Genomic DNA, 23,746 nt, shown 5'->3' with positions numbered 1-23,746 from the left:
TATGCTAAAGCTCTGATTTCTAATTGGAAAACTGTGTGACGGGTGTTTGTCCTTGTGATGAGTCAGTGTGCATATTTGAATGGCTGCGTGTTCCTCGTGAAAACAAGATATTTTCTGCATGAAACTTGTGCCAAAAGCTGAGAATTTGTGTGTAGTGTTTTGAAAAAAAACAACTGTGTTTTAGAACTGCAATTTGAGTGCAAAAGCAGGAATTGTGCTTGTAGTGCAGCAGAATCGGTCCAGTGGTTTGGTGAATGAGTTACATGTTGTGGTATTTGTGTCTCAAGTAGCAGAATTTGTGTGTAAACAATTGAGAAAAACTGTAAAAAGCAACGCGTCTAGAGACTAGAAGACATGTGTCCGCTTAAATTCGAGCAAACCTGCTTAACGTCTTCTTAGACACAAGAAAGAAATCAAGGAAACACCTTGATTCGTTTTGATCGATACAACTTTCACAACGAGAAATAGTTCTTCTCGCTAGTTATGGATTTCATCTTGCCTTCTAACGACAGAGCGAGGCCGGCCACAGCCGACTCGAACGCCAATGAGCATCTGTAGCTCCCTGCTGGTGCTTTACTGAGTGAAACCTGATCAGAAAAATGCACCTGGTCGGATCTCGCCGCACAAACCCAAAACCGCACATAATGAATTCTCCAACAGCAGGCCCGGGGTGAGAGTTTTCACATTTAAAGCCTTTTAAACTGTAAACGGCTTCACCAGAAAATACAGAGCAGGGGGAACAAGCGCGATGGGGGATCTCTGCAGCCTGGCTGTCTCCTCGTGTCCCCGGGCCTCTTGGAGTCTGGGCGCTGGCGGGGTTTGTTTTTTTTTGGGCTGACAAACAAACCCTTCAAGAAATAATCAGCGGAAATCGCTCCAAGTCGGCTAAGCGTCCCACTTTGCCGGAGCCAAACTAAACAAGCCTTCGGCTATTTGTCGAAGAACTTATTCCCACTCAGTTGTACAAGCTGAACGCAACAAGCCAGGAAGGAAAATGAAGAGAGAGAACCAGGAGGCTCCCTGCTTCAACCAAACCTCCATCTACGTTTGAACGGTGCGCTTACTAGGGCTGGGCGATATGGATTAAAAAATAAATCTCCGATTTTATCATACCAAATCCGATTAATCGATTTTTTCCTCCTTTTTTGTTTCATAAAAAGAAATTAAAGAAATTATTTTAAAACCTTGCTTTTTATGTCAAGTATTTCGTCAGGGAGTTGACCTGAATTCAAAGTGCAACTAAAAACTAGCTGTGAAATATGTTTGTAAAACATGATGGTAGCCGTGCCATTATAAACAATGAAAATATAACAAAACATTTGCTGCTAGTGGTATTACACATTGAGCTAAGAACAGGCTTCACTGCACTTGTGAACTTCAAACTAAGTAAAAAAAAAAAAGTAAATAAGTAAATGAAGTACCTCGTATTATGGTAAAAAAAAGTTTCCACTTAACAATATTTTGACAGTTATTTTGCCTAAACATATATTCAGCATCGCATGCTGTTCTCTTCATGGAAACCCAATGAGTGTATTTGCAAAATAAAATCCAGATTTTCCAAAAATGAAATCTTAAAGAATTGTAAATTCGAATTAATCGATTAAATCGATTTATCACCCAGCCCTAACGCTTACTTCGCCTTTCATTGGAACTAAATCACACACGTGTTAAATACAGATTAAAAGTAAAAAGAAAGCATGAGAATAGCTGTAAAAGGTGACCTAAAAGCAGGCGGCCTGACTCGGAAAACCTCTGAGTTTGTTTTGTTTTTTCCGCAGAGTCAGGCGTCTGCTCCCTGTAAGCTTTGCAGCTGGAAGAAGCTTTTTATAAGAGCACAACAGCCCCGCCGGCCGCCGGCCTGCGGCAGATAAAAGGTCACGGCTGCGCAGATTAACGTGGCAGGGGATAAGCAGCTCCAGCAGCTGTGGACACTGAGCAGCTCCGTGTCTTGGGAAGAAAAAAATAACAGAGGTTGTTTCATTCTCCAGCCACCATCGTACCCATGTGATGAAAGGAAGACGGGGCTAACATAGGCTGAAACAATCAAAAACCTTTTGCCTCGGCTTTAGTCAACGATTCCTAATAAATAAATGCTTTAGAATGAGAGCCACTTGTTGTCCAACAAACACAAGCTACGTCTTGCACATACAAATGCAATCGCAAAAACGACGAAAAGTCTGCAAGTAAAGACAGGCGTGTACCTTGATAGCGTGAACCCTTTCATCTAAATTTAACTACGATGCTTAAAAACAAGATGAAACATGCCATTCTCGGCAGTTTAGGATTAAATCAGAGGAAACACATAGGTATAAGAAGCTATTTTAAAGGGCAAGCGCATCTTCTTCTCTCTAGGAGATGATTGGGGGTTCATTCAGGGTGCAAGAGAGCAGGAGAGAGCAAGACATTTTAGCAGATAACAGGAAGGCTGGACAGACTACAGCAAAGCACGATAACCCCAAGAGTGGGTGGTTTATCAGGCTGCTGAAAAAAGAACAAACTTTTACTCAACAATGTGGTGTTTCTACTGTAGACCTCTTTAGGAGTAAAAAGACTCATGAAAATATAATTATATCTACCATATTTAATCTAAAAGGCAGAGAAAGGCTTCAGTTCAGTACTATTTGTTGACGAGTACATGTTGACGAAGTAGCGTCGGTCTACAGCTGCTGTTTTGCAATCAAACGGCTTCATTGTAGTTTCTTCATTATTTTTAGCGGAACATTTGTATGGTCTTCCAAACAAATTCAATTAATACTTCTGGTGACATTTGTTTGTTTAATATGCAATAATAATAATAAAAAAGTTTGATACAGGTAAAGAGGTGGTAACGTTGATAAGAAACTACTGCCAAGTTGTTTCACTGCCAACACATCACAAGTCGCACAGAGGCAACCTTTTCAGTAAAACCTTCTGTTTGAGGTGCAAATGATGGATGTTTTTGGGTTTTTTAGGAGCTGAATATACTACTCACTATCTCGGGTCGATATTTGCTATGACTCTCAAGCAGAACGTTTTCTTTTCTTCATTTATTGCAAGCTATATCATCGTTATTGCGACATTTAATGAAATTATTGCATACTGCTACTTTTCCTATTATCGTGCAACCCCAGAGCACATATTGCAACAACGACACATTTGTGATTTATTGTTTGGGCCCAAGTGAGTTTTAACCTGGCCAGCCGGACTGATCATGTGTAGCACTCTCCCTTCTGCACATTATCCATCAGGGAGTGCTCTTATTAAATCCGTTTGGGGGGAAAGGAGGGACCTTCAGCAGAACTCTCCGAGCTGATTGGGTGAAGCGACAGCTAGCAATGGCTGGTTTTAGCCAATCACGGTGTCAAATTAAAAACGTAAGCAGCAGCTGCTATGGCAAGACGGTGAGCTAGTCAAGACGCTTCTCGCTGTTCCTTCTTTCGAAGAAGAAATTGTGGATTCCTACAGATGTGATAGCAGCAGCTACAGCTTGTTTATGTTTGTTCAACTATGGACTCAGCAGCTCTCGCTTTCGTCACACCGGTACACGCAGTGCGTCTTTGGTTCGTTCACAGACGTCTACACTGCAAAAACAGAACTAGAAATAAGTAAAATGTTCTTAAAATGTATGTATTTGTCCTTGATTTGCACTTAAAATAAGAACAATTCATCTCAATCATCTTATTTCAAGTGCAGGATGTCTAATTATCTTATTTTAAGGGTCAAAATACTCATTCCATTGGCAGATAATCTTATTTACCTGCTCAAATCAAGGATAGATACACTAACTTTAGGAACATTTTACTTATTTTTAGAGCCGTTTTTGCAGTGTGAAGCAGTACAAAATGTATTCCCGTGTGTTTGTGAGTGCGCAAACGCCGCAGGAATTCGGCTTGTAGGCGAGGTTAGACTGAGATCATTGTTGTTTTGTCTTAACGCCATCCGACTGAACAGTGGCAAATCCCTGTTTTACACCAAGGCTGTCTCATACATCTGCGTGGTGTCACCTTGTAGCAAATGATTGATGAAAAGCTGCAGCAGAAAGGCCAGATGTTTTCCAGTACACCTTCTCAAATGAAAGCTCTTGGTTGGATTTGCTACGAGCCGGTCCAAGCATTGCAAAGATCTCAGACTGGAAAGGAGGAGGATGCCGTTTGCCGTTCCACCTGAGATTACCTGATCGGTCGTTAAAGTGAACCGCTTAGGTGCTTTTGGAGGTGATTAAGACTTTTATTTTTGTTGTAAGGTGACTCAAAGGGACGTTGCCCGCTCTTTACTGAAGAGAAAACACATTACTTGCCTAATTCAATACATATTCATCGGCGTTAACCACATTATTATAGTGGAGATTTGGCTCCTTTCTGACCACTTCCAGTGTTGAAGTCTTTGGTTTCACAGCTTGGATCGGTGTCACCTGGCTAGTTGAGATGCTCGTAGCCAGAGCACATTTATTATTCAAGCTGCTTCTTATGAATAAATCATAAGAGTGGCCCTTATTCATCCCCCGCCACAGAACATCCTAACACCAGTTTTAAACAGACTTTTAGGGTTTCCTTGTTATCCCGTAGCCGCTGTACAGGAGATTTATGTGGGAAGCTGTGGCATATAAATTAAAGTAATTACCCCGGTTTTATGAGAGGCCGGAATAGAAACGTTATACGCTGCCTCGTCGAAAATACTCCAATAGTTTCAATGGAAGGCGTCATAAAAAGTGACAATATGTGCAAACAGGCCTGTCAACATACCTGTGGGAAGCTAGAGGCTACAAGGGATTAATGTGGATATCTCCTACAAACATGGCGTCATATGCCCGGATCCTACAACGTCAGGGCTGATAACCCATACAGACATGATTAAATCTGTAAAATATATATATTTATATACATACATCTAAAACTGGGGTGTTGTTTTGTTCATCTCTTGACTACAGCCAGACAAGAGGCAGAAGGCTAACGCTAGCTGTGACACCTGACAACCAGCCATCTCATCTCACCCCACTGCCTCGACAACAAAAAACGCCGCCGCCCCCGCAGACACGTCCACGGGCCGCGACACATAAAGTTTAGCGACACGCAGCAGAGCGTGTTTTTACAAAGATAGCATTTCCCCCGTTCGTAGGGTTCTGTTTCCAAAAGGCTAAAATACCTGCTGCCTCCCCCAGATCCTGGCCGCAGCGCCATCTTGATAACAGCAGTCACTACTGAGGGAATGACGTCAGCGCTGACGAAGGCGGAACTGGCTGGTGCCCTGGGCACTGTCTGACAGGCACAGCTGGACGAACAAAGAGGAGGAAATAAACCCAATGCTTAGGCTGACAGGCTAGGCCAGGTGAATGGATCCTGATCAGTTCTGCACCAGTTTCATAGCATGAAAATAAGCGTATGCACGCAGAAGAATACTAACAACATTTTTGTTTGGGTTCAGAATAATAGAATAAAGGGTATAATTAAACAAAAAGCCAAAGATAAGTGGCAAAAGTTATGGAATGAAGAAAAGAAAGGAATGTGGCTTTATAAAATACAAAAGAGAATTGGACAAATGAGAATAACAGAAAGGAACAGGAGAGAAGAGATAATTATTTCACGGCTTAGAATGGGACACACTGGATTGAATAGATCATTATTTTTGATAGGTAAGCATCAGACAGGGAAATGTGAACGTGGGGAAGATGAGACTGTGGAACATGTCATTTTGAATTGTAATAAATATTGGATTCAGAGAAAGAGGTTGACAAGTAAACTTAGTAACATGAAAATTGAACTTGATATTGTTGATTTATTGCAAAAGGAATAAGGAAGCAGAGGATACCAGGTCATATTTGAGTTTTTGAAACAGAGTAGGTTGTAAAATAGGATATAGGTTGTTGTTTTTTTTAAAACTTTTGTCAACCGCCAATAAAATTAAAGAAGAAGAAGAAGAAGAATACTAAAAAAGCAGAAAACATCCTGAAATAATTTGTTAGATGTGGGGTTGGGTGAGGCTATTTGTGTTTTTCCAAAGAATTTGTATTAAAATCCATCCTCCTTACAACTGCTATTGAGCATTTTTCTCACGGATAAACCTTTCATACACAAGCACACTCTCACAAACACCTACATGTGCTTGGATTCAGGTACTTACAGACTCACTTCCGTACAGAAAACTCCTATTATTATCTTCTCCTGTCACTTTATACATATTGTATTGACTAACACTGTATATTCTTCAGTTATCATATCAAGGCTTTGGTTGATTGTATCTTTAATACTTTATCGGCTGGTTGTGCTGTTCTTTTTACATCTCTCTTTGCAGGTGGAGAAGCAGATTGAGGAAGTTGTATCGTTCTCTACCTTTTTTGTCCTCTTTCACCTTTTCTCCTTTTTTTCTCTTCTACCTGCTTGTTTTAGTGTCCATATGATATGAAATATTCCCTGCATAAATTCTAATAAAGCTTCTTGCATATATAAATCAAGCGGAGCACTATGGCGAAAGCAGTAATGCTCCACTTGTGAAAGTAAAATCTGTTGGGCTCTTTTTGGCATTAAGACAACAAATTTTATTGCCATATTGCTGGACAGGACACTATTAAAAATAAATAGATTAATAAATAAAAAAATAAAAATAAAATCCATCCACTGTCTTCCCTTTGGTATGTTTTGTATGTTGTCCAACAGGACGACAAATTGACATGGGAGGAAGACGAAGTACCTGGAGAGAGCCCATTCCTGGAAAGAATATATTACAGATTATAAAATTCTCCTCAGAGAATATTATAATCTATATAAAAAAGTCAATTCTGGAATTAAAATCCATAACCTTCTTGCTACACAGCAACAGTGCTAACAAATGTGCCGCAATGTAGCTCCCATTAAAACGATGACTGAAAATATTCTGTGCGGAATCAAAACGACAATTGGCTTGAATTACTTTTCAAAGTAAAGCTTACATATAAATTCTAAGATTACGCTGCAAAAGCTTTTCAACTTTTGATGGGAACTGAGTTTTGCCTGGGCCAATTAAGCATGTTCTCATTTATGCAATCAGTTTATTGTCACCATACGTGTGCATGAAAACATCCACTAACAGTCTGTTTGGTAGTTTTAAAATATTCCACTCCTCTCCGTCAGAATAAAATTTCAACAATATACTTCCCCAGCTATGTCATTAAAATAACGTAAACCAAAAAAGGTAACATCTGAAAATCTCAAAGCCCCAGCCCACACCAGCAAATAACAATATAGCAGGTTATCAGGTCCAGGAGGCAAACCCAGAAGTTCTTGTTCTCAGTTACACTCTCCGGGTAATTGTTGGGGTGCAAAGAAATCCCCAGGCCAGAGTGGATTTATGTTGTCCCTCAAGGGGATCCTGGTTATGCCCCAGAGTCTTCAGCCCAAGATTTGTTTCTTGACAAACATCAAATTGAGGTGTCCATGAAGCATCCCGATCAAATGCCAGACAACCCTTGACTGACTGCTTTCAAAGCAGAGGAGCAGTGGCTCTACTCTGAGCTCCCCTCAGATGACGGAGCCCCGTGACTACCTGTGGAGAAAAGTAATTTTTATCAAGAATGTAGTTGTTAAAATTATGATTCATATCTCAGGACAAAACGTGTGGGTGGGAACATAGAGAAAACAGCAAACTGAGAGCTTTGCTATTAGGTTAGCTATGTTTCACCACAAAAGACAGGAGGAGACAGAATGAAAATCCCACTGCAATGAATACTAGACTGGATGCTCTAGTTACTAAAGAAAAAAAGATTTAAAAAAAAAAACAAAACGAAAGAAAGAAAGAAAGACACAAACAAACAAACAAACAAACAAGGAAAGAAACAAAGAAAGAAATTGACTGGATTCACCGTCAGCAGTATTTGCAGTACATAGTGTCACCAGCAGATGTCAGTGTTTATCTGTCTTTGCTGGTTTGGTCATGAGTTATCGCCTCTCATCTACTTATGTGAAGATCTCTATTTTTTATTTGTCTCGCTGATTTTTTTATGTTTTTGTTGAAATAACGAGTTTAGCAATAAATATCATTCATTTAGAAGGCCTGTTGCTTTTCTGTTAAAAATTACTACATTTATAAGAACAATGCATTTGTGGGTTGAGCAGCAATCATGAGCATGGGCAATACCCAAGAGAAATAAAAAATAATCTCTGATCATTTCAAAACAGTGTGAGGCAGAGGCAGTGCTAGTATTGAAGGCAATCTTGATGCATAGTGATATACTTGTGAGATTCTACAACTAGTGCGAAGTCCATAAAGGATTTTCACTTCTGGGTACTAAACTCTATCCTCCAAGATGTTAGTAGAGGTAGTCTGTGATAAGCCTGCAGGATTTGGTAGTGGAGAAGATGGATCGGGCTTCCTGGAGTCCTGGCCTCCTTATATCAAATTTCTTCAAACTGAAATCATCCAATATAAGACAAAAAACATGAGTCAATAGCAGACCTTAGCTTTTTTTGCAATGGCAGAGAGCATTGGGCAAGGTTTTCACTTACTCAACTCTAGTGTTCAGTTTACAAATGTATTTTCCTAACAAATGTGGCATAATTTACAGTTAATTTATCAAATTTTGCAACAGTAAAATGTGTATTGCCAATAAACCGTGTTCCAATAAATAGTCAACATAACACAAACTTCAGTAGTTTTTGGCCTCCACAGGCACAGGATCTCCATCCAACAGAGCGACTTTGGGATGTGGTGGAAAGGAGGATATGCATCATGGAGGTACAGATAACAAACCTGCACAAATTGTAGAACACTAGCAATATGGCCAAAAAATTCAGAGGTTTTCCGTAACTTTGTCGAATCAAAAGGAATGAGGAAGCTCTGAAAGTAAAAAAGGTGTCCAACTCAGAGCCAGTCAAAAACAAAAACACAGCAGTTTCTTTTGCTTACAGGTGCACCTTTTGTGTGTGTGGCTGTAAATAATTTATCCTTTTATCCTGTGAACAAATTCCTGCAGGGAAAAAAAAAAAAAACGTGTTGCAGTCGGTTCATGCAGGCCTACGGTTCTGCAGACCAGTCTTCGTATCCAAGCGCGAGACTTTTACAGCGCCCACAGTCGGCCAGTTTACCCAGATGGTGGACTCTTTGGGAGCCGGTTATTTAAAAATAATAATAAAAAAAATCCTACAGCAAGAGAGGTGTAAGCAGTCTTATTTTTATGATTCATTTCATCATGTTTTCTTGTCAGACATTGCAGTAAAATCCTTTTTCCTCACTTGTATATGAGCAGATCTCGCTTAAATTATTATAACTTTCTTTATTTCAGCTCGGCATTTGCATCTATCTGCTTGTGGCTCCCACAGCCCTGCAGCTTGAAGTATTTGGGGCTTTGTGAGTCATGATGAAGTGATTGAGTTTCATTGTCACACTGATGACAAGGTGGAGCAACGAGGAGCAGCCTCTCTGGCTTTGTCTTAGTGGGTCTTGTTGCTGTGAAGGATTTACAGCTTAATCCATCACATCATCTGCCCTTAGACTTTCCTCCGCCTTGGCACCAACTATTTAGAGTCCATATGCATCACAGAGGAAGATATTTGGACTTAATTGTGACAATTAAATAGAATGAACCTAAGCAAGCTTTTAGTTTTAGACTTATGTAATAAGTTGGAAAATGTTTCTAGGGCGCCACACAGTGGCAGCTCACTGCTCGCCAAGGGATGGAATCGATCTAGAGGGAAAATTTAATTTGAATGTATGTTGCAATGAGAAATAAAGCTAATATACTTAATAACGTGATTCTATCCATGAAATTTATCCTAGAATCAAATGTATGTCAGGCATCGATGTATGAAATTTGCAACTTGAATAAAATTGAATTCATACATAACAAGGAAAAATGTGTTGCATACAGTGCTTTGTAAAAATTTTCACACCCTTTTAAGTTTATCTCATTTTGTCACATTACAGGCACAAACTTCAACGTATTTTATTGCGATAGACCAAAGACTGCATAAGTCAAGGAAAGAGATGCATGTTTTTCAAACTTTTACAATGAAAAACCTGGAAGGTTTTTCAGCGATCAGCCAATAAACTGTACAACCGTATCGTTGCTGCGATTAGAGCTGCCGGTGTTTTGTGCTCGAGCTCAGTCTGATCCAGCTCCGTAGGAATGAGTTTATCACTAGGGCAGACACATATTGGAAACCTGAAAGATCTGTAAATGGTGCAAGCAGAAATATGCATCATGGAACAGCAGTGTAGTGCACACCTATATGTATATACAGTACATGTATAATACATGTATGTATGTTTTATGAGCTTAAGACGTGGGCAAACCAAGCAGAAAAAAAAACACTTCTCCCTCTTCCTCTTGAACAAAAAGCCTCGAGTCTTTAATCACACATAATGATTATGTCATTTCAGGACTGTGGCTTACTTTATCAGGCTGCAGCTCTGGTAATAGCGAGCTAAATATTTCAGTAGCACAAAGACAATTTAGTAGCACACACAGGTGCAAAGTTTAATGTGTTCAATTAGTCGAAATCCATTCGAGATCGGTAAAAAAAATGCATTAACATAGGTTGACTGCCAACGGAACTGGTCCTTTACATAACTTTGTGATATGAAAAAAACCCACAAATAATGGCAAAAACAAATGATTAAGTTTTTAATTTCAAATTGAAACACAAAACTGCTATGTTGTAACATTATATGAGGATACTCCTCCTTAGTGTTATCACTCTTGCTAAAAACCTTCAGCATGAAACAACTAGTAAAATAGACCTTCTCAATTTGAGACGCAGCAAATTGGCCAATGAAAAAATTTATAATAAACAAACTTGGTTCTTTTATAACAACTTCAGGTGGTTCAGTGCAGCAGTTTTGCCAACAAAAATAAATAAAAGTGATACCTCCACATCTAATAGACAAGCTTAGCGCCTCACTTAGAACTCAGTGTGCTGCTGCATTTTAAAGCCCTGCATTCCTGTTAATTGCAGCCACTACTGCTTGTGAATTGACGCTTCGTTCATTAAGTTACGTTTATTCCGATGGACGTGACACACAGCAACATTGTTCAATTCAATTAAATTCAATTAAATTGTATTTATATAGCGCCAATTCATGAAACATGTCATCTCAAGGCACTTTCCAAAGTCAAATTCAATCAGATTATACAGATTGGGTCAGATTATACAGATTGGTCAAAAGACTTTCCTATATAAGGGAACCCACTTGATTGCATCAAAGTCTCAATTTAGCATGGTTAAGTCTGTTTTGAGTAATTGTTGACCAGATTCAAGTTTTGAGCCTGCGGAGGGTAAAACGTCTCTCTGCCTCAGGGGATGAAACAGGAACTACCAAAAGCAACCTGACCAGGTCTACGCATCTCTACATGTAATCCACCAGCAATCTGATGTGGAGCATCTGTGAACATTTTGAGATGTTGCCAGTGGTTCAAAATTAAAGTTAGTACTGGACTTTTACAGGGTCATTCTGACATATAAATATGGTTAGATCTCAGTCATTCCAGGGCAGCTCTGGCTGGATGTTTAGTGCCACTGTAGAAGCTCTCTCAAGTCTTTTTCAGCTTCTAACATGTTTTCTTTAGGATTATTCTGCATTTAGCTACTGTACATCCGTCTTCATACTAAATCTGTCCAGCTTCTTTGGCATAGTGGGAAAAATGCAAATCTCTGATTTAAACCTCTCTACAACCCCTGACCTGTCTGCTGGGTCCTTCGGTCTTTATGATGCTGTTTGTTCACTAATAATCTCTGACAAACTTCTGAGGCCTTTAAGAAATAGCTATTTTTACAATGAAATTAAGTTATATTATTTAACAAAAACTGTACATACTAAGTTTGATGTGTATGTGTGTCATGTTATTTGTGTACATCCCAAGCCGGCGTCAGCCTCGAAGGTAATTTTACCGTGGTAAAACACGGTGACAATAAAAGATTCTTCATTCTTGATAATTTTGTGTCTTCTGAAGGGAATTCTTTGCATTGGATTTCATTTAGGTAATAATAATAATAATAATACATTTTATTTAAAAGGCGCCTTTCTAGACACTCAAGGTCGCCGTACAGAAGGGTAAAAAACAGAATGTCAGGAACAGAATCAAAACAAAAAACATTTAAAAAATAAATAAAAAATAAATAAATACCGAGGCTGGGACAGGGAAATTGATAATTAAAGAGAATAGGCGGTCTTAAACAGATGAGTTTTGAGTTGTGATTTAAAATTTTGAAGTGAGTCCGTGTTTCTAAGTAGGGGTGGTAGAGAGTTCCAGAGGTGGGGGGCAGAGCGGCTGAATGCTCTGCTCCCCATGGTGGTGAGACGGGCGGAAGGGACAGACAGGTGTAAAGCAGATGAGGATCTAAGAGCACAGGAGGGGGTGGGAATGTGCAGGAGGCCTGACAGATAAGGGGGGGCTAGGTGGTGAAGGGCCTTGAATGTCACCATGAGAATTTTATATTGAATGCGGAACTGCACGGGGAGCCAGTGAAGCTGTTGGAGGACCGGGGTGATGTGGTGGATAGAGGGAGTTCTTGTTATGATGCGAGCAGCTGAGTTCTGGACCAGTTGTAGTTTATGGAGTGATTTCTGAGGAAGGCCGAAGAGGAGAGAGTTGCAGTAATCCAGTCGGGAGGTGACAAGGCTGTGCACAAGTATGGCAGCAGTGTGTGGGGTAAGGGAGGGACGGAGGCGGTTGATGTTTCTTAAGTGAAAGTAGGCAGACCGGGTAATGTTATTGATATGGGATTGAAAAGATAGGGTGCTATCGAGGATGACACCCAGACTCTTAACCTGGGGGGAGGGGGAGATGGAGGAACTGTCAATAACAAGTGGGAAACTGTCAGTTTTGGAAAGAGTTGATTTGGTGCCGATGAGGAGAACCTCAGTTTTACTACTGTTTAATTGAAGGAAGTTTTTGGTGAACCAGGCTTTTATTTCACAGATGCAATTTGTGAGGGAGGTGGGGGGAAGAGAGGACGATGGTTGTGTGGAGAGGTAGAGCTGGGTGTCATCAGCATAGCAATGGAATTGGATGTTAAATTTAGGTGTATTAGAGCAAATGATGCTGGATACAAATCCACCCTTTTGAAGATTTTAATTGTTTTGTCTTGGGGCTGGGTACATAGCAACTCAATAAAACACGTTTTAAGTTCAAGAGATTTGAATGCGTTTGCAAGACACTGCAACACGTCTCCTGTTTGGTCTTATCAACGTGATAAAGGAGACGCCCAGAAAAGAGAAAGAGGTGACTCATACAGCTCTTTCTATAAAACAAAGGAGATTATTGTCACATTTCAGAGAGCTCACGCCCATCTTTGTTCCCTGATCATTTAAGACGCTCTCAGCAATACGTTGATGTGCAGAAATGAAACAGGTGATCTTTCCTGGAAACCAGTGCCACACGAACGACAGAACCAGGAAGGCTCACCAGTGTCTGTTTCTACATATTACGTTGTGTGTTTGTCTAAAAACTGTTCATCTATATGAATGTGGAAACTGAAATGCATAAGCTGAATTTAAGTCAGCTCTAGGCCCTGCCAAAATTAACTATAAAGAAACTACCTGTTCCTGCTCATACACCCAAAACAAGACCTGAACGCGTAAGGAGACAACAAACAAGAAGGGCACATTTTGCAGTCTGGGAGCTCACTACAACTGCTTAGTGTTTTTCTTTTCTTTCATTTTTTTCTTCTTTTGACAAGCAATTAAAAGACACGATTGGGCTCATCAGTCTCCCTTTTTCTCCTCCTCTGAGGCCTCCCTCCCTGCCGTGAGTGCCGGGTTTAGCTGGAGGCCGGTCGAATCGGTCCGTCCGTCAGCTCCAACTCGACGGTTAGTCTGAGCTGAATGTGGGCAGTCCCCACCACCACCCAGAGAGGAGGTCCAGCCACAAGGTGAACATTAACCCGTTTTTTTTTTTTTTTTATTTCAGTTTTTTTTTTCCGGGTATCCCACTATTCCCCATAAATCATTAACCTGTCCAGCATCAGGCCAGTAAAGGCATCAGCATGACAACAACAATCCATCAGGACTCCTGTGAACCCGGGACTCTTACAGTTTGCTTCAGCCTCAGATGCAAATGGGCATCTGAGAACAGACTCAGGCAGATCTCCCCCAAAGCATAAAACCCTGATCATAAGTTTAGTGCTTCTTTATTCTGTTTGCTACCTAAAATCCATGTGTTCATGTTACAGAAATAAATCGGGTCCAACAAGATTGCAAAAAGAACTAGAAAGAAAATGTAAAGATTTCAATGAATAATCAGTGAGGGTAATATTTACATTACTTTTAAAGTCACTAATAGTTGTGTAGCTTAATTACCCTGGTAAATTGGACTGAAGTTATATCAATCAGTCTTAAAACCCTTTAGAAATCACACTAATAGCAATCAGTTCCTTAGCAATTAATAGTTTTTTCCTTAATTGGTTAACACTAATTGCCAGCTTTATAGAAAGGAATGTGATTAACATATTATTTAAAGAAAAATTATACTCGGAGTTAAAATGCGGACACTTTGAATCCAAAATGAAAGATTATATTGGAAAAAAACATCTATAGATTTAAAAAAATATCTCATTAGTCATCACAGTTATATGTAAAGAAGCAAAAACATTACAGAAGCAAACAAACGTGATTCCTGGTCAAATGAATGAACATCCATCCATTGTCTATATCTGCTTATTTTTGCAGGGTTGATGCCTATCTCCAGTGATCATTGGGTGAGGAGTAGGGTACACCTTGGAGAGGTCAAGCCACACATGCACAGGGAAAACATGAAAACTCCATGCAGAAAGACCTCAGATTGGGATTTGAACCCAGCCCAGGAACTTCTTGATGCAAGGCAGACACCAGTGCTACCAGATATACCACTGTGCAGCCAACAGGCCTTCCCTGCCTCGGTTAATTTCAAAGTTAATGATTCAACAAGATGGAAGATTCTGTAAAAAAAAAAAAAAAAAAGATTCTTATATGGAGGTTCTGGGAAAAAGTCCCTGTTGATCATAACAGAAAACAGAGGCACATCTCACTTACCAAAAACATGTTGATGATCCCAAAGACATTAGGAAAATATTCTGTAGGCTGATGAAAAAAAGGGGGGAGGTTTGTCCAGGTACGTCTGGGGTCAAACTAACAGCATTGTGGTGTAACTGTCAAGCATGGTGATGGTAGTGTGGTGATCTGGGGTTGCAAGACATCCATTGACAGACCAAAGAGTTGTGCTCTCTTTCAGAAAATCCCAAGGCCATCAGTGTGTGACCTTAAACTGAAGCGCACTTGGGTCATGCAGCAAAACAAAGATCCAAAACACACCAGCTGGTCCAACTCAGAATAGCTAAAAAAACAAAAAAAACAACAACAACAACAAAAAACAGACTGAATGAATGTTTTGGAACGGCTTTGTCAAAATTCTGGACAGAAAGCCCATTGAGATGCTGTTGCATGACCTTCAACAGTGTGATACTGAAAAGACTGAAATTGTGACTGAAATAAAGTTATTCTATAAAGAAGAGTGGACTACAGTTAGAGATTAAAAAGACTAATTGGTTATGATAAATGCTTGATAGCAGTCATTTCTGCCCAGGGAGGCACAACCAATTATCAGCGTCAGGAAGGAATTACTATTCACATATAGGACCAAGTTGTTTTTCAAAAGGTGTTTCATCCTAAATAAATGAAGCCATCATTTGAAAAGCTGCTTTTTTTGCATTTACTACACCATCCATATCAGTAGAGGTGGCCTAGTGGGCAGAGTGTTGCGCTGGCGTTCTGAGAAGGCTCCGAGTCCCTGGTTTGAACGCTGCAGACTGCTGCTACGGGTCTCTGAGCAAGACCCTTAGCCCCAGATTGCTGCCCACTCTCCCTAAGTAATGGTTTGAATGCAGAAGACAAATTATTTTTGGAAAGTGCAATTGCAATGACAAATAAAGATTTCTTTCTGTGCGTAAATTTATCTGATCATCTCAAAAATGACAGAAAAAAAGACAAAAAAGAAAAAAATCAGTAAGAAAGCAAACACCTTTTCACGTCTCTCTGTATAACATCCTCAAGAAAAGAAAAACCTTTTATTGAAAAAGGGAAATGTTAATGAATAGCAGAGAGCTGACAAATAGGATAAGTGAAGCTCAAAAGCCACCAAGCTGTCACCGTAGGTGGTATCGCGGTGGATGTACGGCGAAGGCCGCTGACTGATTTCCCTGCCTGTTGCAGGACACAACAGAGTCCTTCTTGATCAGAGCTTTTGATGGAGGAGTCCTGTCGGAGTGACTCCATACATGTGTATGTATTTCTCCACAGAGAGGTTGGAGAAAACTCTGGTCCAATTAGGCCCGCAGAGAGCGGCCTCTCGACCCCTGCCGCCTGCTGGGTAGTCTTATCCATTAACCCTTTTGGGCTCAGCTGGAGTTGATGTAGCGTCCTTTCTTCTGCCGCTGCTAAACACACGGCTACATTCAGCCTGTAGCTTCCACTTTCTGTCTCTTTGTCCTCGTCCCTCTGTCTCCTCGGTTCTCACGTTTACCTCACAGATAAGGCTGATCAGCTTCCAGCTTGGCAGCAGAAAAAAAAATCTGATCTTCTAATGTAGGGCTGTGTAACTTGTGGCTCTGGAGCCAGATGTGGCTCTTTATGGGAACGTATCATGCAACACTCACTGTTTTAGCAATTAAATACAAATTGTTGCGTACTTGGGAGTCTCAAGGAGTGCAGAAATGTACAAATGTAGTCTGTCCAGGTGCTGCGTTGATATCTTTATATTCTTTTGGGGTCATATTTTTTAAGCCACTTAGTTTTTTCTGTTTTCCATTACGTTTTCTGAACTATTGCGTCACAGTATTTGCTGCAGATCTGCTAAACAAGGTCATGGATTTCTAGCTTTACCTGTCTCACATATCTGCCATTTTCATGTCTTAGAGTGATTTTGTAGTCCAAGATTAAGGGTGCTGAAGCTACAAGTGAAAATGTTCGGTTGTTGGGTATCTTGACCCACATAACTTATAACACCGTTTCCCTGCTTTCTACAAAACTGGCCAAAGGGGGGTGGAATGCCCTGCAACCTGGAGGTAGGATGCAGGGTGTGAAGTCCTTTAGATTTAAAGAAACAGCACCAAAATGAGTTGCTCTCAGACAAACCTCAAAACACGGGTAAAAAGGAGGAACGTAAAGGTAAACAGACGAGGAGTTCGGAACAAAGTATTGCAGGTTCTTTTTATACAATTCAATTCAAGATTCAAATTCAAAAATAGTTTATTTAACTCAGATGGGAAATTAAATGTTGATGTAATTCATTTGGTCCAGGAGTTGTTATAGATGGTGATGGCTGTGGGCAGGAAAGATCTCCCGTAGCGGTCCGTTTTACAACCAATCTGACCAAGTCTTTGACTGAAGAGTCTCTCTTTTCCAATGACAATGTCATGAAGAGGATGTTGAAGATTGTCCATAATTTTCTTGATTTTATGCAAAAGCCTTCTTTGCATCATCGTCTCCACTGAACAGAACCAGCCTTCTTCATCAGGTTGTTGAGCCTTTTCTGGTCCCTGGCTCTGATGCTGCTGCCCCAACAGATGATGGCAGAGGAGATGACGCTCTCAACACACAGACTTATAGAAGACATGGAGCATATTGTTGCAAACCTTGAAGGATCTTAGCTTCCTCAAAAATTACAGTCTGCTCTGTCCTTTCTTGTAGACGGCTTCACTGTTGTGTCTCCTGCCCAGTTTGTTGTCCAGATGAACACCAAGGTATTTACATCCCTCAACCACCTCCACTTCTTCTCCCATGGTGAAAATTGGGTTTGACCTAACCCCGTTTTTCCTGAAATCTACAATCATCTCCTTTGTTTTGTTCACATTCAAGATGAGATGATTGCTTCCACACCATGCCACAAAGAACCACAAACTAAATTCAATGTGGAAAAGAAAAACTGAAAAACATAATAAGTCCCTTTTAATGCCTACCTCAGTGGCCCTTAATAAATGTAGCCAAAATAAGGAAGTACTGGCCAGTGTCTTTAAATATTAACCCTTATTGGTTTCTGAATAACTTTGCGATAAAATTGTCATTGACTGTTCTTTTGAGAAACCTTACTTGAGAACAAAGACAGCCAGTGTTACAATACATTCATAATTATCAGGAAAAACATTTTACAACGTTTTTGTACACAGTATTTAGCACAATAGGCTCAAACAGGTACAGAATTATCCTAACAATTGCTACTGTATGTTCAAGAATTACCTTTAACCTCAAAAGACTTAGGCCTATCAACTTAATGATCATGACTGAATGTAGCTGGTAGCACTGAAAGGATTAATTTGGCAGCACTAGTTGGATCCGGACAGCAATTGGAGTGTCAGAGGTTCATAAGGAAAATCTAATAGGGAGAACATCAGATTTATGAGCTGAGAAGTCTTTGGAGGTTGTAGCTACCCATGTGGAGAAGCTAAATGCCTTCTGGATACAAGGACAGCTGAGAGAAAAAAGGGTGGGCTATTTAAAATCACAGGAAGTCTTTTTGGAGGGGTCAGTGTCATGCTTTCAAATCTAAGAACGTTTTACCAAGCTGTTCAAATTCCTGACATTATCCTTCAAATCAGTGGCTACATTGTTGAAACCTGGACAGCAGTGGATGTTCCAACGGGGCAACAATCCCAAAAACATCACAACCCTGTTAACATTGGTGCACTAAACTTTACTAGCCTGGCCAGCCAGGCTGACTTACGCCATGTGTATTTATTCACAGTTTATCAGTCGGAGCAGGCTTGGACTCTCTGGTCTAAAACTGAGTGGACCAATCACAGCGCAGGAGGCCGGTGTTTACAATGTGTCACTCTTTACCCATAATGCAGCAGCGATTTTCTGTAACCATAACAATCAAGATGGCGGCCCCAATGGAGCAATGTTTTCATGATGCCCTTTATCATGTGCTGAATGAACTGGATATATCTTTAAAAACTCAACAACTGGCTGTTCTAAGAGCTAAAACAGAATGTGCTTAGAGTTACATCCGTAGTTATCTGATTGGTTCTGTTTCCACTGACTCTGCCAGTCCCACCTTTGAAATCAGGCTCTACCGGCAGCTTTCTAGACTGATCTGCCGTGTTTGTGGTGTAAGTCAGTCTGGCTGGCTAGGCTTAAGCTTTTCAGTCAGGTTTGTGTCAGGAAACCAACTCTACTATTCCTGCCAAGAAAGGAGACTAAGAAGTGTCTGGTCTGGACAGTTGATAAAATAGAAGAGGGGGAGTATGTGTGGTCCTGACACTGAGATATGTGCAATAGGGCCTTTGGGTAAATTAGAAGTAAAAAAATAATTCAAAACAGGAAGTTCTTTCAATGTGGAAACATATGTACTTTTACCTCTGATTTACACATTTAATCAGATCCTCTGTGATTTGTTTTCACAATTTCTTTGCTTTTTCTCCATGGTTTGCATGTTGCACTTTAGAAAATAAAGGCCAGTTGAGTCGTTTAAATACAAATTACTATTCATGAGGTGCTTTGAACTGACCATTTATGGTTGAATATGGGCGTGTAGAGGGCTGAACCTGAGGCGGAACGTGGTACCCAAACGATCAGGTGCAACTATGATCTATAAAGGAAAGTTGCATGCTGGTGTGCACATGGTTTTATAAATCTGAATTCTTTTTGGCATACGTACATTTTAGTATGGATTCTGTGGTATGTTTTATAAATGAGACCCATGGATCCTACAGTGGTTGCACAGGCAGTCCAACTGCATGAGGATGGCACATCAATACGAACCATTGGCAGAAGGTTTGCATTGCCTCACAGAACATTTAAGAGAGCATTGAAGAGATTCCAGGAGACAGGCAGGAGAGCTGGACAGGGCCATCAGAGGTCCTTACCCCATCTTCAGGACTGGTATTGCTCTTTTGTGCAAGGAGGAACAGGGTGAGTACTGTCAGAGCTCTACAAAGTGACTTCCAGTGGGTCAGTGGTGTGAATGTCTCTGGCCAAACTATTAGAAACAGACATTAATGCACAGAGGTCACTACAATGTACAGCTGTGAAAAGTATGTTTTTCTCTATGTATGCCTGCAAATTTGGCCACTCTAGTGGAAGCTATTGCATCATCCCATTCAAAAAATCCCATTGGCTGGTCATAGCAAGTAATTTTTCAAAACGATTATTTAGCAACATTTAGAGCAAAACATTTAGTGTCATGATGAGTGTGTTACATGTAATCCTGACTATCGCTACCCTTAAAATATATATATATATATATATATATATATATATATATATATATACACACACACACATGAAGTCAAGTGATTGCACTGAACAAGCACACTTCCTGAGAGGCTTAAAGAGTGATGATAGGCTTTAGGGTCGGATGACACTCGTACTTAGCCGGTCCCTTTGCGAACGATATGAATTACTGTGTAGTTGCATAAATGAATCCTTCAATGCTCCCTCAATGATACACTCCTGCCTATGATGAATCAGATGGGATGTTTAGAAACTCTAACAGATGCAAACAAGGCCCCTTGTATTTTAGTGTCCCTTGAAATAAAAGAGTCTAAAAAAAGGCACAGTCGGATGTTTAGTGGCTTCCCGGGACTCCAAATCAAAGGCCTCATTGAAAAGCAAATGGAGCAACGTCAGTGGATTACAAGGCTTTCCTCAGTGGGGTGCCATGCTGCAGGCTGCAGGTCGACAAAGTTAGTCGTCTAAAAGTAAGTGACTTGATGCAATCTGCTGATTTTTCTCTGACAGGAAACTTTTCAAACAATTTGAATAATAAACTTAATTGTATTGTTTGATAACCATTAGTATGTATGCACTGACTTGAAACCGATCTGCGTGATTGGATTGAATTGACTTTTGTTAAGTGCCTTGAGATATTAAATGTTATGAATAGGGGCAATTCATGACATGCGTGTTGGTCTTTTCGAGATTAAATAATTCATTTCAGGTAAAGTGGAAAGGGTAACAGGTCTATTTTTTTTTCTTAAACTGATCCGCGTTAAAACAATTTAGGGAGATAATACTGATATTTGCACCTCTTTGCTACTCCACAGTTTTATTGGTGAGCATAACCGGACATGAGGAACTGAAAACCCCTAATATGAGTAATAAACTTTATTTAAATAATAGTAAACGAATCAGAGCAGAAGTGTAACAACTAAATAAAAAAAATGCAGTTTATTTAAAGTAGAAATCGTCGTTATTGAAGACAGCTGCTTCTGTTGTTGTCCTTGAACACCTTCAAAAGTGTCAGAAATGGTGACTCAATAAAATGTGTTGTCTTCCCAGGTTCATAAAGGAGCTCATTGCTCACAAAAATGTTTTCCACCCCAAAAAAGTTTTCTACTACTGTTCATCTCACGCATTAAACTTTGTCAGTCAGAGAAAAATATCTAACAGGTCCATGGTAACTCTGGAGGAGCTGCAGAGATTCACTGTTTTTTTTTTTTCTTTTTCGCTTTTTTTCCTTTTTTTCTAGAAAAGAGAAAAAAAAGGGGAAAAAGGGAAAAAAAGAGAAAAAAAAAGAAGAAAAAAGAAAAAAAAGAGATTCACTGTTTAGGTGGAAGAGCCTGGTGGCAGCCTAACACTCCACAAGCTGACCTAGCATTGAATGGTGGCAAAAATACACTGTTGAAAGAAAACCAAAAGAAATGCTGTTTTCAATTTGCTACAACCCATTTAGGAGGCACAGCAAACTTGTTGAAGAAGACGATCTAATCAAACAAAAAAAGAAGAAAAAAGAACATTTTTGTCGACATGCAAAACATTAGTTGAGGGAGATGCAACCCTGCAAACCCGTATGAGCCAACCATTCCCAACATGGAGGTGGCAGCATCGTGCTGTGGGGACGGATTTCTACAAGACAAGCGGGTTCGAGTTGGACACGAGCAGGATGAAGCAAATTACGGGAGACTCCAGAAGAAAACACATCTGAGAGGCTGAAAGAGATTTGAGACTGGCGTGGAGCCGAGACGTTCAGACTAAACAGATACACGAGGCTACAATGGTAGGTTTAGATTAAAGTTTACTGTATTCCCGTATTAGAGTGGCCCAGTCAAAGTCCAGACCTAAGTCCAGCTGACAAAATGTGACTAGCTCTCTACCCAATTAAACTGAGCAGGAGGTATAACACAAAAAACGATTTGTCTAGAATGTGGTCAGCCAATAGAAACATACCTAAATGTATTAGCTGAAATGTTTGTTCTGCAAAGTATCGACTGAGGGTGGGCAATCATTTGTGTTGGTCCATTATACTGAAATACCAATAAAATCCAATGCTTGTGGTTGACAAATATGAAGATGTTTAAGGGGTATAAATACATTTTTAGCACGGTACTGTAATCACTCTCAGAACCCTCTTGACTGCGTGAAGAGACTTTCAGCGACAAAAACATGCAGCTCACTTTAAAAAAAAAACGTCCTCTTCGATTATAATGTATTGCTGTGCAAATATCATACGACCGCTCCTTTTCCAAGTTTTCTTCCTGAGAGCTATCATTTTGTGCTATCTGGTTGCTGGTTGACCAAGTTTTAAAGAATCAGAATCACCTTTAATTGGCAGGTTTGTGCACAAAAAAAACAACTAATTTAACTTTGGTTGCACTTTGCTCTCAACGAAGAGATCAAAGTTTCTTTTTTCTTTTTAGAGTTGCACAGCTAGTTACGTCAACTCAGATACATACAAAGTTTTTGTTGCCTCTGCTGCAGCTTTAGATAGAAAATAGAAACTATAGTAATTATATTACACCTACATCACCGAAATGAACTGAGCTCAGCGAGAGTTTTCAACCTGACTGTGTTTAGGAAGATCTTAAGTTCAAATTTAAATAGATGACAATTACCTCAGTCTGATACACTAACAAAGAGATGCCTCCCCTCAATGGGAACTCTACCATCTATGAAACCCAGGGCAGAAAACATGAATTCAGAGTCATAATGAGGTAAAAGCTGAAGTGGATCATGATGTCGGGGTCACTGAACCTGCAGCCTGAAATGAAATGTGCCCTTTAGGACCATGAACCTCACAGGTGTAATGTACTTTTCACAACCTATTCGTGGAGTTTATAAACCATCCAAACCGAACTACCTCTTCTATCTGCTGACAACACGTATTTACGGGCCTCGTCACAGTTTTCGGCAACCCTAAATATCTAAGTCAGATGCATCTGACTTAGATATGTGCCTAGGATAGGTGTTGAAACGTTATCAGAAAGAACCGAACGACAGTCCGGTTGCCTCCGATTTAACCCTGTTTGCTGTTGCAATGACCCGGATAACTGAGAATTTGCACAGGCAAGACACGAGAGTTTTAGTAAGTAGAAAAACAAACTGAAAAAAATGTCTTTTGAATAAATGCATTGAACTGGAGACTGAATTTCTCCAAGTGTGACAGTGTAATTTATAGCTAAGTCAATAAATGTGCTGGGGGTCCGTCCTACTAAACTAAATCTTGTCCATTTTCTCCTAAATACATTTCTACTGTGCTGATTTTTTTTATCATTTTTTTTTGACAAATGTAATAAAACTGAATTTGATGAAGAGAATTTAATCACACCACTGAACATCGCTCGGCAACATGCATAAGAACAACCACACGTATTATATATTTTTTTGAAAAAAGAAAACTTTTTACTTGAAATACCAATATTTTCTCAACAAGTATAAATAATCATTTATGATTGATTTCAATATTGTACAAAAATAATACATTAGGAGGAGGGAGAGAAAAAAAAGAAAAAAAAAAGAAGAGAAATCATGTCTGGTCACACAGGTACGAGTGCCCTCTGATCACGTAAGCCAATAACAGTCACAAAAAAACCAAGCGTGACTACAGGATGAC

The 23,746-nt window shown here is 39.9% G+C and overlaps 1 protein-coding gene across 11 annotated transcripts in view; it reads right to left on the bottom strand.

Moving 5' to 3' along the window:
• synrg (synergin, gamma) overlaps positions 1-5,217 on the bottom strand; it is a 70,347-nt gene extending 65,130 nt beyond the window's left edge. For all 11 annotated transcript variants that reach the window (XM_036150144.1, XM_036150147.1, XM_036150145.1 and 8 more), the window contains exon 1: positions 5,122-5,217. In XM_036150144.1, coding sequence (XP_036006037.1) covers positions 5,122-5,156 — 35 coding nt within the window. In that variant the 5' untranslated portion in view covers positions 5,157-5,217. The remainder of the gene's footprint in view (positions 1-5,121) is intronic.
• Between the last annotated feature and the right edge of the window lie 18,529 nt (positions 5,218-23,746).

This window comes from Fundulus heteroclitus, chromosome 18 (assembly GCF_011125445.2).
Source record: "Fundulus heteroclitus isolate FHET01 chromosome 18, MU-UCD_Fhet_4.1, whole genome shotgun sequence".
NCBI lineage: Eukaryota > Metazoa > Chordata > Actinopteri > Cyprinodontiformes > Fundulidae > Fundulus > Fundulus heteroclitus.
This window is presented reverse-complemented; position numbering and strand designations above follow the sequence as displayed.